The sequence below is a fragment of the Pseudorasbora parva genome, chromosome 7 (assembly GCF_024679245.1).
Source record: "Pseudorasbora parva isolate DD20220531a chromosome 7, ASM2467924v1, whole genome shotgun sequence".
In the NCBI taxonomy this organism is placed as follows: domain Eukaryota; kingdom Metazoa; phylum Chordata; class Actinopteri; order Cypriniformes; family Gobionidae; genus Pseudorasbora; species Pseudorasbora parva.
The window spans coordinates 16,716,905-16,734,288 of record NC_090178.1 but is presented as its reverse complement, the minus strand read 5'-3'; the positions used below and the strand labels follow the sequence as shown (position 1 = coordinate 16,734,288).

Below are 17,384 nucleotides of genomic sequence, written 5' to 3'. Positions count from 1 at the left end.
GGCATTAGCGATGGTCTCCTGCACATCTGCTGGAAGACTGGCCCTTAGGCTAGATGGCCCCTGATGGGCCATACCCACAGTTTCCAGATCTCGGGACGAGGATGCCATATCCTGCCCTGGAGCTGTAACAGTAGGTCCTTCCTGACCGGAATCTGGGCCCATAGGAGGAGACAGCGTGCAAGCCTGTCCAGGGTGCGTGACCGACAGCCCCCCTGGCGATTCACATAAGACACCACCGCCATGTTGTCTGTCCTGACAATAACATGGTGCCCAGTGAGAAAAGGGAGGAAATGTCGAAGGCCCAGGAAGACTGCTCTCAACTCTAGGCAGTTTATGTGACAGGCTTGAGTCTCCTCCGTCCAGGTGCCGCATGCTGGGCGACCTTCGAAAATCGCACCCCATCCGGTGAGGGAAGCGTCCGTCGTAATCATCTGGCGACGGAAAACTACCCCCATGCCGACACCTCTTTGGAGAAAAGGGGGGTCTCGCCACACTGATAGGGTTCGAAAGCAACCTTGCAACACCCTCAGAAGGCGGTAGGGGGATCCTGAAGCCCGGATCCCCTTCTGCTTCATCCACCAAAGGAAGGGCCTCATGTGAAGCAGCCCCAGAGGAAGGACCTGGGAGGCTGCGGCCATGAGACCCAAAAGCCTGCGGCATGCCCCTGCAGAAACATGATGGCCTGGCATGAAGTGGGCGGGATTCTATAAGGGCTTCAGACAATCGGCACTCCCAGGGGCGTATCCCAATATGCGTCATTCACAGCGTTGAGTGAACCTATGAAAGAGAACAGCCGAATATTAACCAGAGAAACTGAGCTCCAGTGGGAGCAGAAAGAACAGCAGAATATCAACCAGAGAAACTGAGCTCCAGTGGGAGCAGAAAGAACAGCAGAATATTAACCAGAGAAACTGAGCTCCAGTGGGAGCAGAAAGAACAGCACTGCTGTGGCAGTAGTGAATATGTCTGAAAACACCAATAAACAATTGCATTTTAGCTATCTCCGTTTGAGATGTTCTGCTTAAAATGTCTTTCAGTCGGTCTGTGTTCTGTCAGGACTCACGAGCCGATTTGCTGAACAACTGCACTGCTGTGCTGTGAGCTGCTGAAATAAGCCAATCAGAGCAGAGCTCAACATTAATATTCATGACTCTTCCAAATAAGGCAAAAACAGAGCATTACATCCTAGGGACAATTTCTGGGGTTGTAAATGGACCTGTAAAACTGTATCTGGACAATGTTTGCCCTTAAATAAGCCACATACCCTCTATGTAGATATCAGAGAATAATTTAACATTGTTTCAACTAATTCTAGGGCACCTTTAACAGAAAATCCCCTTTAACAGACGTTTATGAGTCGGACATGTTAGAAGACAGAATTGCGATTGTGAATCATGGCAAATGACACAACTACATCTCCGGAAAAGAATAACTTATTTTTTACCGTGAATTCTGATGGAATCGGCCGAAAGGGGGTTTAGTGTAGAGTATTATGAAAGGAAAGATTTTAGCATTGTAGGATTGCTTCGAGCAGCGTAGAGCCGGGAACTGCCGGAAATGCCGCCCATGCTGATAAACTGTCAACAAAATGGAGGACAGACAGCTGTGTATATGTGAACACCTTTGTTGGTTAGCTGAGTACTCTCCACCTGTGTTAATTATCTGAACGAGCTCCTCCCGAACTTAGTTAAATAAAAATATCATAAAATATACCAAATAATTATCCTATTTCTTGCAATAACATAGGCTCTTTTTGTTCTTTTCTTTCTGTTCTGTCTCTAAAATTGGTCACATTCACTGACTTGATCTTAGTGCTGCAAAGGGAGAGGCCCATCAGAAAGAGAGTGAACCCAGTCCCCCATCATATAACCTCACAAGCGAGCAACACATTGAATATATTACAACAAAAATCATCCAGCAAGCAACCAGGTAAGCAAGCCAGCCAGTAAAGGCAACAAGCAACCAAAAGAGTGAAAAAAGCAGGACAAGAGAAGCAAATCACCTTGCAAAGTCTGCAACACTCTCTATGGTGACCCAAAGGACCCTAAGGCTATGTACTGAGGAATGGGTAAAATGTTCTGCATGGTTTAATGGTAGTGATGACGATGGTTTCATTTGCAAAGACTGTATTTGAAAAATATTTTCACCGCACACACACTCTAGTGATATCGTTTTTTTTTTAAACATTTTGCATTTTGAATGTGAATATGAGTTATCAATTTTGAATGTGTATTGATTTTTTTTAATTTGCACATTTTGTTCTAAACGTGTTGTACACACACACACACACACACACACACACACACACACACACACACACACACACACACACACACACACACACACACACACACTATTAATTGAATATGTGGGTTTGAACCCAAAATGTTTTTTTTTTTTTTAAATGGCACAAAATGTTTGTTTAATGCAGTTTAAATAAACAATTGTGTTTTAAAATTAAAATTGATGATGAATTAATATTTCCCTTTGCAGTTTGACTGGCCCATTGAAACAGCTGTCCAATTTTACCTGAAACTGCTCATGCAAAAAAAAGTTGGCACAGCTGATGTTTCAATAACTATAGGGCCTAAATAATTATATTTTGTTACATAATTTCAACACAATATTATCAAAAACAGTCATTATAAAAATTTTAAATAAAACGGAAAAGGCAGACTGCATTGTATTGTCCCAAGCGATTTATCAAAAAGTGACCCAATTTTGCTGATATCACCCTATACTAAAAATAACAGTATTGATACTTATTGGTAAAAAAGTTTTTGATTGTTATTGATATTTATGATAATAAATAATATAATAATAATATTGGGCTTGTTTATGAAGCTGCGGTTGCTTATTTGTATCGCGATTTGGCAACACAGATTCAAGGATTTAAGTTAAACTAACGGACTCGAAAGCTTAAAGGGTTACTTCAGCGATTAGCTTTAGAAACCCTGGAGTGTATTCGAATGATTGTGCTCCCTCACTCTCATATCCCTCTGAGAAGAGAGATTTATGCATTTTATTTCTGGAAAAATTACTCCAGTGACGCAAATATCGTCGATTTGTGTCATCGGTAAAATGTTTGGCCAGACGCGAAAGAATACAGCCAGCAGAGGGAGCTATTTCCGCATGTTTTCAACTCGCACATGGGGGATGGGGTCACATTCACAGCTCAGCTCAGCTCAGGCATTCATGGAAACATTGAGGCCGGCGGAGCAAAGTGAGTATTTTATCTTCTCAAGTTAATCCCTATGAAAGTTAATCTTGCAAAGGCATGAACCGAAAACACGCCAGACTGAACACGCGCTGAGAATGATTGCCGCGAGCGTGGACGCGTTTACCTCAGACTCTCATCACGATGCGTGTGATCTGACACCTGCTGCATTTCTGCTGACACTTCCTCAGCGGATAAATCACAGTATATTTAACAGACACTTTCAGTTTTTAATTGTAGTGTCTGTTCTCTAACTGAACTGATTTTATGAAGATGAACGCGGTGATGGGAAAGTAAAAGTGACTCAGTAGCGGTGGCTTTGGGAGTGTCCTCGCAGCGAAGCATTCTGGGAATTGTTGTCTTTCATCCCCATGAGACAAAAATACATTTTCTGACTTTTCTCAGTCTAAAAAGCACCAAATTCAAAAATAATTTCACATTTCTACTACATTAATGACCCAGTTTAAATACAGATTCATCTTCCCAGCGCTGAAGTACCCCTTTAATGCGAAAAGGTTTCCCCTACTTTCTCTTGACAAAACAACAACAAAATAAAGATTAAGGAGGGACCCAAGTTATTTCTAACCTGGCAGCACGCTTGTATTTTCAGCAACCATACATCCTAGCAACCATCCAGCACCCCTTAGCAACCGTAAAGCAACACATTAAAAACACGGCATGCTGCATTTGGCCAACTTAATATGTCCAGCTGCATAACACATCATCAGGAACAAGGAGACTCAAAATCAAAATAACGGCCGGTGTGACTCATTCTCGCCTTCAAAGCAAGTAAATCAGCAACACTCGTTTGGTTTGGCTCTTGGATCCCCTATTTCATCATCGTCACTTTGTGATGTAGGTCAGAATGTAGGACAGAATATGGGAAAACATGATCTTATGTAAGGCTTATGTATAATTGTTTGAGCCTTGGGTGTTTGTGACATTTGAAGGAACAGCAGAAGCCTCTGGTGTTTGGGGATGTGAGGTGAGAACTGTGCCGTTCCTGTGTGACTTTGAGGATGAGCAGTTTTATTCAGCAGACAATGACAGTTGGTGTGTTGTGTAGTCAAAAAACATGCTTCTCGAGATTATCTTTGGGGAACCCAAAATGGTTCTTCTACCTATATATATATATATATATATATATATATATATATATATATATATATATATATATATATATAGATAATTTTGTTGGTTTAACTTAAATTTACTCAAATTTTTAAGGCAACCAGATAACTTAAAAAATAAAAATAAAGTGTGTGTGTGTGTGTGTGTGTGTGTGTGTGTGTGTGTGTGTGTGTGTGTGTGTGTGTGTGTGTATGTATGTATGTATGTATGTATATATATATATATATATATATATATATATATATATATATATATATATATATATATATATATATATATATATATATATATATATATATATATATATTATTGTTTGAACTGGAGACTATAGACTTTCAATAGCCATCTATCAAAAGGTTTATATTCACTTTGAACTTTACACAAGCCCCACTACTAGACCATTTTTTACTAGTTTTCTACAATACCTTTTTGTATTGCAAGATGGCGCCAATGACCTATCCTAAATTATGTTAGTGCGTGAGACCAATAAGGACAATGATGAAATATACTTGAAATGTGTAATTATAAAGTATGCAAAATAAAAATATTAAATGATCTGAATGTTTAAATGTGCAGTATATTTATTAAACAAGTGAAACATATTTGGATGACTGCATCTACAGAGATTCTGCACTGTGCCACCAGTGGACACTTCGCTGTTCATTAGTTGAAGTTTTGTTTTGTTTTGTTTGTTTTGTTCAAATTTTTACATACTCATACTGAATTTGTGCATACTCAGCCATTTGCTATGGCACCCATGGATCGATCGAGGGTTAGGCAAACCTCTGCAAACTTCAGGTTAACACTCTCCAACAATTAGGCAACCACTATCCCTTACGCATGGCCTTTTTAAGTTGCTCTTTAATTTAATATGTGATGGCTGAAATGCTGGTGTGCTCTTTTCCAGTGTTAAAGGCAAGTGCTTTGGTACAAAGAAAATTATTAATTGTTGTTAAATTCCACTTTAACAGAATTTTTTTCACAAATGAATCCGGTAGTAGGCTGCATCAGGGCAAGTCAATACAAATATTTTAAACAACAACAAAAAACCTGAAAATATAAAAACACTCATTCAAATATTAATAAATAGGCTACTAGTATGTAAAAAATAAAATAATACTGCTTAGTGTCATTGACCAATCAGAATCAAGTAAAATTCTAATAATGCATTCTTGAGTATTTTTTTTAAAAAAAATAAATAAAGCTTTATTTTATTAATATGCATTTAATTCATATGCTGATTCTTTCAAAGCTGTGGTATGTTTTTGTCCTATTTTCAGACGTTTCCCAAGATAGACTGGTTTTGTGATTTGCATTGTGCTGCCATCTGCTGGGTGATTAGACAAAACACCTCAAAACGGAAGTGAGTCGCCAAGTTTCTAACCAGGGGTCTATTGCACAAAACTGGGATAAGGGAGTAAGCCGGGATATTTTGGTGATCCTGGCTCAGTTTATCCACTAATATAGAGTTATTTTTCGTTATCATTATTGATGTGATTGTGCCTTTAGATAGAATATGTTTACACGACAGCGGTGTAGGCCAACTAAATTTTGCATACAGATGACGATCACCAAGATATCCCGGCTTAATCCCTTATCCTAGTTTTGTGCAGTAGGCCCCAGTTTATACACGCCATAATAATTCTGCGTTTATAAATGACTTGTCATTAATTAACTTTAAATCGCAAACCGTGTTCAAAGGCCATACGTTTACTTCAGATAGTTGTGAGTCAGCGTGTTTTTGCTCAATCACATGGTGTCATTCTTAGACATGTTTTTTTCTTCTCTTCTAGAATAACAACAGGAAATTAATCTATTAAGTCACTACCATAACGTTGTATTTTTTACACTTGGTAATAATGCGTTCTTTTAAGCACTGCTTAAATATAATTATATGAATGATAGATTGATAGTGGTGATTCAGTGCCATGGCACACATAAAGAAGACTATCTATTATATAACTATTGCCTGATATGACAATTTTTTAAAACCAGAAATGATTACAAAAGACATTTTTTTAATGCAAAAACACACCATGTTTATTAGACACCAAATTCTCTTAACAATCAGAGTTATTAAAAACACTTCGTTGCGAAGCATACGCTGAGTTTACACGAAGTAAAAACGAAAACAAACGTGAAAACGCCACATTGGAATCAAAAAGCACCAGTGTCAGTGTGTCGAGATCACATCCCCCATGTATCACATACACACACGCATGTGAGTTTGATCTCAGTGTCTATGAAGGAGTGTTGGCCTTGCTCCTCACATGGAAAGGGACGGACATGGGCCCTCGTGAGGTGCGCACAGGGCCTGTTTGAAATCAAAATAGTGATATCTCGGTATCCAAATATAGTTTGATGAGTAAACAAAAAGTGTGACCCGTTGCCTGATCTAGGCGAGGACTGCAAATCAGCAGCCCGACCACATCTACACTGTAAACAAAGCAGTTTTTTGCTACTGGCACAGTGCTGAACTCCAGCAAACCAAAACAAGATGCACCATTCTAGGACAAACCGACCAGAGGCCAGTTAATACTATTATAAAAATGCATTGCTATAAACCACTAGATTTTTGCATCACATCTGCATTCAATCAACACTGAGATTTAAAAATGACTGAATAAGGAGGGTCACATTTCAAAAGAGTTCAAAATACATAACATTTCCATCTCAGCAATATACAATCGAGAAAAAAAAAGTAAGGGTGTGATATCAAAGTTTGTAAAAACCAACGTATGACAACGAGCTGGCGGCCCCATGATCTGAAAACGCGAAGACGTTCATGCATCTGCGGGCTCGTGAACTCAGTCTACAGGTTTGGAGATGTCGCTCTCCTGTGGTTCCGAGGAGAACTGGAGTCGTCTGACCGCTTCTTTGATCAGATTTCCCGACAATATGAGTTCCTGGAGGAGCTGGTGTGGATCGTCCTCGTCGATTTTCTTTCGGTTCCAAGAGGATTTGAAATGGTCCCATTCCTGGTCGCTGGATCCGGGCGGGTTGTACGGACTGGCCCGGCTGCTACGTAAAGTCCGACTGCGAAGACGGATGCACCGCTGACCGCCCGCCGCGCTGCTGTTGCTGCCGTTCGGTTTGCTGCTGGTGAGACCGTGTAGACGTGACATCGCCTTCTGGCTCGAGCTATTGTTGTGAAGCTGCAGCACCTCGCCGATTTTCGACACGAGAGCGTCTACTTCCTTAGAATCCACCGTTACCGACTGTTCCAAAAAGATATAATTCTCCTTTCGACAAGGCATTTTGAATATATTTGATTGTATAATAATATCCAGCCGTAATAGTTGTTTTTATTCAAAATGTATAGGATGGGCTCGTTAAACCGGCGTCCGCCACGCTACCCAACAGAAACAGCTCAAGGGTTGATTTGTAAACAATGGATGACGCAGAATCCGGCACGTACCATTTCTGAAGTACGGGGGCGCGTGCGTCGTTTTAAAATGCAAACGTATTATATTGTAGTAAAGAAGTTGGAGAGAGACTTTATACGTTTCTGCTACAACTTAAATTACACGTCTGCTCGGTTTAGCACTCTTGGCGGTTATTATTTTGGCACAGCCATGCGTCTCCGCATATCTCTGTATCGTCAATCATGGCATTACATAACATCCCCCGCGTGTATAAAACGATGCACTAGACAGCCACATGTGTGAACCCTATGCACTCAAATGCTGGTGCAACTGAATGGGACATTAGACTACAGTACTTGATTTCTAAGAAGGTTATGATTCGATGCCATCAAATCAGTATCGTTCTTCATAACTTAATTTCCATATTTGGAACTGAGGACCCTGCATCTCGTGTGGCACGTGCGAGCCTGCCAGGACATTAATCACAGGAACATTAAAATACAGTTGCACCAGACACATGTTGGACCAGGGGTTTTCCATACTGGGTTGTGGGGAACTAAATATTTTCACATATGTTTTATTTTTATCTATTATTTACAATGTTAATTTTTCACAGTATAAACTGGTTTTATATGGTGAATTCAGGGAGATTGGGACACGTTTTGCCATTGAGATGAATTAGAAAAGGTGTCCCAATCAACCTGAATTCACCCTACTCTTTACAGCTGATTTTTTTAATGTTTGAATAGGAGTCCCTCACGTGAGGATGATCATATTTGGAGGTCAGTGGCATATAAAAGATTCAACCCCTATTCTTGGCCTAGGTCAAGGTTTTGTTGATTAGCATGATATAGTGTCACATCCCCTGGTTGCAAAGAGAAAAGAAGTAAGGCCTTCACAATGTACTTTGGATGTGTTTGCAGACTTTTTTTAAAAGTCATTTCAGCATTAAAGGTGTGTGCTGAATAAATGGAATGGTGCCAAAATTTTACTAAATAACTGTTTTTATACACACTTGCAACAGTGACTCGTTACAGCAGTTTAGCTGTAAATGTTTGCTGAATCCTCCAGATTAAACGAAAAGTTCACCCTAAAATTCTTAATTTACATTCCTAAGAAACAGCCAGGCCATGACATCCACCCTAACACTCTTTGAACAAATACATTTTCAATGATTTAGTTTACACAACCGGCTGAATGATCTGATTACAAATCTGATAGATCTGTTTCTCTGACTCAATTCTGTCACAGCGGTGAAAAGATTATCAGTGGATGTTAATTTCTGTTTCTTACACACATCTACCCAGACAATATAAAATATAGTCACATGGACTACTTTTATGATACGTTCTTGTGTCCTTGAAAGCATCTCTATCAGTAAAAAATAAAAAATAACTTAATCATGATCAAAGAGTAAATTGGGTTTCTTTATAATCTGTTCTGGCACTTTCTGTTCTGTGTCATTCTGGCCACGTCCTCTTTCAGAGGAAGAGGCTTCTGAGTTCTTAGAAACAGTTGCAAACTATTTTAACACAACTACTACTTTTAGATTTTTGGTTGCATATGGCACCAAACCATATGATTAGTGTCTATTTTTTAAGTGGTTAATAATAATTTATCCTTATTGTGCCCAGAAACCAGAGCAGTCTGCCAATTTCGGCTATTCAGCTCAAACTTTTGCACCATTTTGTTTGGTCACTGTACTGAATATACAGCTCAATGCAGCTTACATTTCTTACTAGCTGTTGCACAAGCATCTATTAATAAGAAGGGGTTACATTCATGACTTAATATTTAAACCAAGTATTCATTTGATAATTTATGCTGACAGTTTGCTGAAAAAGAAAGAACATACTTGCATGTCACATTACTCAACAGGATAACTAAAGTTTGGTCAACCAGTGTTTGCAGACTGTTTTACATATCACATTAAGGGGGTGGATAGAGCAGGGAGAGTTTTATTAATCATGGTATACAGTGAGGCAACATCGCTGTATTACACTATAGCTATTTACACTATTCTATGATATCTATGAACAGAGCTGTGTTTTATTTAGTTGCAGTGAATCGAGGGGTAGAATTGACAATTTAAACTATTAGATGTTTGAGCAAATGATTCTGCATCTGGTTTCGCCATTTGATTTTGTATGTGCACAGATTGTGGCTGAACATCTATAGCAGCTTTCCTTGATTACCTCAAAGCAGGAGAACAGTCCTGAGCACACGCTGCCTTTGTGGAAGTATCAAACACAGACTACTGGTGTGCCGTTGCCCACTGTTTCAGTCATCAGTGTGCCACAGGGACTTCGTTTCTCAGAATTCACCTTACCGAGAACCTACTGTGCCATCTGGCCTTTGTGATAAAAGAGGTTGAGGTCATTCTTTTTTACTTAACCACTTTTGTTTACTGTGGTCTGAGTAAATATTGAAGTAGCTGTCTGATGATCATGTGTATACAGAATTCAGTCACAGGCTGATTGATGCTATTAATAGTAGTGATTAAGGTTCACTACTGCTTGTAGAGTTAAACCAGGGGTGTCCTGGTCCTGGAGGGCCACTGTCCCGCAGAGTTTAGCTCCAATTTGCCTCAACACACCTGCCTGGAAGTTTCTAGTAGGCAAGACCATGATTAGCTGGTTCAGGTGTGTTAAACTGGGGTTGAAACTGAACTCTGCATGACAGCGGCATTTTCGTTTTTTTATGGCAAAACACCGGCTCACTATTGTGGTGCTTATGTGAATCGCGTATGAGAGTTGATTTTTGAATAAAGTTGTTATTTTGTTTGTTTTTTACGCACACAAAAATAATTGTCATTGCTTATTTAATAATCCAGTGGCTCAAAGAACCACTGGATTATTTTTAACAATGTCTTTACTATCTTTCTGGGCCTTGAAAGTTGCAATTACGTTGTCTATGGAGGGGTCAGAGAGCTCTCAGATAAAAAACTACATTAATGATATCTCAGATTGTACAGTTTAATAAGAGATATGTACTTTTACTTTTCTAATAATCAGACTTCGCAAAGACACCACATAGTTTCATTGAAGGAAGGAACCAATAGGAATCTAGAGACCAAAATACCAGACATGACCATTAAAAAACCTAGCAACAAACTAATATTTTAGCATAGCAGCAGCAACTTTTGCATGAACATCCACTTAATATCTTCAGAAAATGCTTGTAGAGTTAACTTGTAGAGTTAGCTTTTTTGTGCTTTTGTTATATTATTAAACATTGAAATTAAAAAAAGCTGGTTTCAGTTTATGAAAAGCATCTAATCTGCTTTAATATAATAGTATCCATATCCATATACATATGTTACACTATATAATATAGTGTAACATATGTACATTTTAATAGGTAATTAAACCATCAAATCTACTTTAAAATTATATTTATTGTGAAAAGTGCTGTTTGGTTTGAATTTTATATTACTCTAATAGTGGGTAGACAAAATATACACTTAATAAAAAGTCAATATTGTCCAGATAATTTTTGAATTAGCTTTGGCTTCAATCCAGCAACAATATAAAAAATAATTTTGTATATTAACACATTTTTACAGTATAATTGGATTTTTATGCATAGAAAATATGCCTATATTTTAAGAAGGGGTCCCTTGGAAGTGGGTCGTTATGTTTGCTGGACCTTATCAAAAAGTTTGAAAACCCCTTATCAAAAAGTCTACATCTAAATAAAAGATATTTAATAGTGATATGAATAGTCTGTAATCTCCTCCACCATGCAATGGTATCATGAAAGTTGTAAAACTTGTCCTGTCTCTTTTGGACTGTCCTAGCTAGATTAGTTTCTCAGAAAAGAAGAACAGGCCTGTCTCTTTTTTGGACAAGTTAGATATGGGTGGGGAGCATATGGGTTATTTGTTGTGTGAGAAGCCAATAAATGGGGGAAAAAAAACTTAACACAGATCCATGATGTTTGGAAAGAAGACCTCAGTCTGTTTCAAGGATTTAAGAAGTCTGGTTTCAAATTAAGGGTTGATTGATTCTGGGTATTTCTAAGTGTTCTGTGCTAGCCTTGTTTGTTAAATGGAAGCATACAACAAATCAGGGCCAAGTAACCAAGGAGATAATCCATAGGCAAGTGAATGCGTAAACATGGCAGTGAGAGACAGAGAACCGCTCCCTGCTGTTTTACTGCCCTGTCCTTTATATAACTGTAAGGGAGAAGCTTTATTGCTTATTTCTTCCTGTTTAAATGCTACAGTCTAATATACACCTCTATACAGAAATAAATATGAATATTAGTAATTTGTTATTTTTAATATTTATTTTTAAAGCGGTAACATGTTTATTATTGGATATTGCATTTGACTATACACTTCTATACACTTAAGTTTAATGCAGAGCTTAAAAATATTGTTCTTTATACTTTAGTATAAAAGTGTGAAAAATATATTAATAATCTTTAAAACTTTTTAACGAACTTTTGTTGCATTGAAAAGTTTTATGTTAAAGATTCTTTATGGGACCATATATGCCAATAAAGAATCTTGTTCCACAAACATGCCATAAAGGTTTTTTTTCATAAACTTCATATAGAACCTTTTAGGGGTTCCCATCCTGGGATCATTTTATCAATTTAGTTTGAATTAATTCATTTGGGTTTAAATAGATTTTTATTTGTAATTAAATTTATGAATTAAACATTTCGCCACCATGGCTAGACACTTTTCCTGACAAATCATTGTGTGATAAAAAATAGGTAACAGTAGAGTAGTGGCTGCTGTAATGCCACCATAAGCAAAAATATCTTGCACATCCTCTTTAATCATACGCCATGCCCCTTTGGTTGTGCTCCTCACTTTACCCCGTGGAATCCTCAACTTGCAGTCAGATGATTATTCATATACGACGTTGTTGCTGAGGAGATAATGTGATGAGTAGTATGTGAGTTTGTATCATTTATGTGAGTTGTATCATTTGTATCATTATAATAATCTATGTCCATGTCCTCATTTAGTTGAATGAGGACATGGACATAGATTATTATAATGCTCTACTAGGTGGTTGCCCTAGCCTGACAAGCCAGACCCACATCAAGATGTTTGGTCTAGAAACTCACCATTGACAGGACTCAATCCGAGGGGCGGGATAAACGGTTTCTTTCAAACTCCCTCTGCACGTGATAGGATAGCGCTACAACCAACCAGAGCAACGAAGGTGAAACAGAGCTTGTTGATAGATTAAACATTCACCGTATCTGGTCAGCAAAACCCCGAACACATCTTCCCTTTTTAAGAATGACTTCAGTGCCGTTCTTTGTTCTTTTCTCAGAGAAAAGCTCAACTCCAAGTCTTCCAGAGTCGCGGTCAAAGCTGATTCGAAAGACCGTCGTTTGCCAGTTTCTGTGTTTACTAGAAGCACGCAAACGCAACTTGGCCGTCGTCATTATGGCCCCGCCCACCGACTCTATACACGATGTGATTGGCCCGGCAAGAGTTAGGTGAATACAGCTCAGAAGGGTATTGAGAGTTGCTAGACGACACTTGCGGGCAGATTCAATTTGTTGCCGGGTGCGTCTAGATTTCTAGGCTATGATTGTCCTGCAACAAACTCCAAACGCTTTATAGTCCTTCACGTCTATTGCTATCTCCAAATTCTGGCCAGTCGATAGAATATCAAAATTTTCAGAAAGCAGACCCACTAGGTCAATTTAAATCAACACTAAAAACCCATATCTTTAAACTGGCGTTCAGGTAACACATTATCAATTTCTATAACTTGGCATCTACACTAATATTAGTCTCTCTGTTTATCCAGTATCCAGATCAGATGAAAGACCTGCACCTAGACACATCCACAACGCAGCCCTGAAGTGTCAGCAGAGACCTGTGAAGGCCTCATCTGCATGACAAAATTTGTTCTCTGTAGAAATGTAAACTTTATCAAAATGATTTCTGTTCACGACTACAAATGATGTATTATGCATGTCAGGCAAGAAATCGGCGGTCACTTTGTAAAGAAAACTATGTTCTTGCCTACAGGCTAAACATGTAATGCACATGCCGTCACTGTTTTCACAGATTCATGTTTTTGGAATTTACACAGAAATGATAATACTGTTTCAAAACTTTAAAAACCTATTTCAAAGTTTGCATTAATGTCACCAAAACACTGTTGTCATGTAAATGGATCACCAGAATGCATTAAAATGTCATGTTTTCAGTGGAAAACATTGTGAAAGTTAATAATCAATTATTTTTTTACAACGGAAATTAATCAATCAAAAACTTAATCTACACAATGGCTTTCATCTAGAGCTGCTGTACAGCCAAAACAACATTTGTTGCATTAATTTTCCTGTTATCATGTAAAGCTGTTTTGAAACAATCTGTATTGTAAAAAGCGCTAAATAAATGAAGGTGACTTGACTTTAAATTGCTAAGACTCTATGGTTCTATCTAACTTCATCGAATGTTAATTATTTGGAGGCCAAAACAAAGTTAGCAGATTTCAAATCACATACTTTTGGTGTTCTGGGCCCACTAAGCAGCTGCTTTTAAAATATTAAAGGCATCCAAACAGTGCCTCCTCAGGTTGCATTTGCTTGACTCATTCATTGTATATCTATGTGAATTGTGGGGGTGGATGAATGGTAGTTGAATAAACGCTCAAAGCAATTCTGACTTCAGACAAAATACTCAATTAGAGTTTCTCCTGTACTATCAAAGGAGTGTTACTGTAGCTGCCTGGTGTCGACCTCCTCAGAGGAGTGCATTCAGCTCTCAGTTACAGCCGTTGACTGGACTCAGATGGGGGTTGGGCTGTACTGGATTAGCCTTCAGCACACAGACTTTTCTTGCTCAAGGAACAATAGTAAATCTCATACCGTCTAACTTTAGAGAGGCTCATCCTGATCAGAGTGTGAGATTACAGTGGGAACAGCTCTAGAAGTATAGAGTAGTACTGCATACTTCATATCTCTGAAAAGTCTTTAGTTTTATTAAAGAAAGATATACCTCTGGGGGAAAAAAAACGAGTGGCTGGAGGAGTATGCTATTCTTTGATGGGTATTTATAAATCATGCAATGAAAATGATCTTTTTCACTCGACCCGACCCTACCCCTAAACTCTACCCACACAACGTTGGCAAATCAGGCAACACATTTGAAAACGTCCCTCTGTTTATGGCCACGCCCACTGATGTGGTAACGCCAATACTAACCTGCAGAGACAAATACTTGGATCCCGTTGAGAGCGTCTGAAAGCTCTGACATCCTTAAACATGGAGAGAGAGAACTTTATCCTAAATAAACCATTGAGATCCATCAGATTTTGATCCATATATGATCCAGAATCAGATCCAGAGGCTGAAATTGAACAGGAGCCGCAGCAACGACATGCTCGCAAGATTTACAACAGTTGTGTGTGTTTACTTGTGGTTTATAAGTACATCATTTGGTTTATGGACTATTGTATATGATTTTATGTTAGCAGTAGCAAGCAGAGCGATTTTACACATCAGACTAGTGTGTGTTTACATAGTAAACAATGGAATAGTAGCGCATTTGAATGAACGAGTCGATAGCTAACAACACAAAGACATTTGAAGCAGTTTTAAGGGCTACAAATCTGGAGTTGAACTTTACCTTGTTTATAAACCATTGTCACTGAAATGCAGGGAACAATCACTTGCACAACTCCGTTGCTGCTCCATATCTAGTTCCATCTCCATCCACTGTCCCATTAACGCTGGGTTCTTTGGGAAGCTGTACAGGGTTGTTTTGCCCTGACAACCAAAAACACACTTTATTGGTGACATTGTTGATTTTGTGAAGTCCTGTGATTGCAGTGAAGCCGGCTTCCTTAAAGCGTTTGCTCTCTCGCTCTAGTCGTGCGCGCCGACTGGGAGAAGTTCCCGTACAAGGACATTCCACCCTATCTGACGTCAGGTAGACCCATATATGACCCATACTCGAAAATAACATTTCGAAACTTGTGAGAAACTTCTGCTCAAAAAAATGTAGCCTTGGCGAGCATAAAATAATTATTTTAAAAACATTAAAATCTTACCAGTCCCAAACATTTGAACGACATGCATATTATTCAGATTAAGGGGAAAGCTTATATAACCATATATAATCTGCATGGACATGCACATTCTTTTATATCATCTGGAAATATATACCTGCTGCTGCCATCTATTAGGCTATGAATGATTTACAAAACAGCTCATACTTTTTATTCATGTAATAGGTATGGTGACAAATTGTAACATGTAGGGCATGATATTTCTCTTAAAGGGTTAGTTCACCCAAAAATGAAAATGCTGTCATTAATTACTTACAGTCATACAGTTCCAGACCTAGACCTCCGTTCATCTTCGGATCACAAATGAAGATATTTTTTGTTGAAATCCGATGGCTCAGAAAGGCCTCCATTGGCTACAATGTAATTTCCTCTCTCAAGACCCATACAAGGTTTTAAAGACGTCGCCCTTCTCACTACAGTGATTGTACAATAATTTTATGAAGCAACGAGGATAGTTTTTATGCGCAAAAAAACGAAATGACTTATATAGTGATGGCCGATTTCAAAACTGCTTTGTGAAGCTTCGAACCATTATGAATCAGCGTATCAAATCAGCAATTCGGATCGCCAAAGTGAAGTGATTTCAGCAGTTTGCCGGTTTGACACGTGATGATCCGAATCATGATCGTTAGCTGATTCATTAAGCTCCGAAGCTTCAGGAAGCAGTGTTTTGAAATCGGCCATCACTAAGTCGTTTTTTCGTTGAACGCACAAAAACTATTCTTGTCGCTTCATAAAATTATTGTAAAACAACCACTGTAGTGAGATGGACTTTGTAACAACGTCTTTAATAGGCCTACCTTTTATGGGTACTAAATTAATCTTCTTTTGTTCCACGGAACAAAGGCATTTCATTTTTGGGTGAACTTAAATGTAATGACGTTATGAACATGAAGAGATGCCTCTTAACAAACAACTATTTGTGTCTTTCCTGACATCATCATAGTCTAGAAATAGATATGAATGCCTGGTGTAAATGTGTAGAGGGTGTGCGTGTGAGATGAGCTTGCTGCCCGATCAAAATACGTGTTCAAAAATGCAGGAGGTTTATCATTTAAGCCTTTAAAATACTAAACATTAGAAAGAAGCTAAAACATGTCATTCATAACGGAAAGAGGGAGACATTTTCCTAGCGTTTTCGTGAAGGTTGTATATGAAGGTTGCATTTGCCTCAGTCAGTTATGATTTCCTAGAATCAGCGCCCCTCCCCGTGTGATATAAGGCCGTGTTTGTGTTGTGAACAGCACGAGCACGTGTTCGATCGTGCACTGGCTGCCCTCGGCTCTTGAGCTTCAGCCAACACGCGCGAGCTTTAATGGCTGTTTACAACAGCGTACTCCCCCTCCCCCTCTTTTTTGACTTTCACTGGATTTCCATTCCGAATGCCCAGTGGGGCTGGCAACTGAAAACGCAGCTGTGCAGGGAAACGCTGCGATAAGCAGTCTGAACGTTCGTTACGAACCTGTTTGTGCGGTTCTACAGCTTGAGCACCACGCACCTACGTCTCCTGGTCTTTCACCTGTACATCTGATCTAATGCCAGGACATTACAACGTGCAGCAAATCGCAAAACGTGTCTACTGAGTGGCACAATCATAGATAGAGTGGTCAGTGTGGA

At 38.8% G+C, this 17,384-nt stretch overlaps 1 protein-coding gene across 1 annotated transcript; it reads right to left on the bottom strand.

The window, feature by feature from the left end:
• Window positions 1-6,361: 6,361 nt before the first annotated feature.
• Window positions 6,362-7,990, bottom strand: gbp (glycogen synthase kinase binding protein). The gene has a single exon (XM_067449585.1). It carries the CDS (start codon window positions 7,603-7,605, stop codon window positions 7,156-7,158), a length of 450 nt encoding a protein of 149 aa, XP_067305686.1. The 5' UTR covers window positions 7,606-7,990; the 3' UTR covers window positions 6,362-7,155.
• Window positions 7,991-17,384: the final 9,394 nt, after the last annotated feature.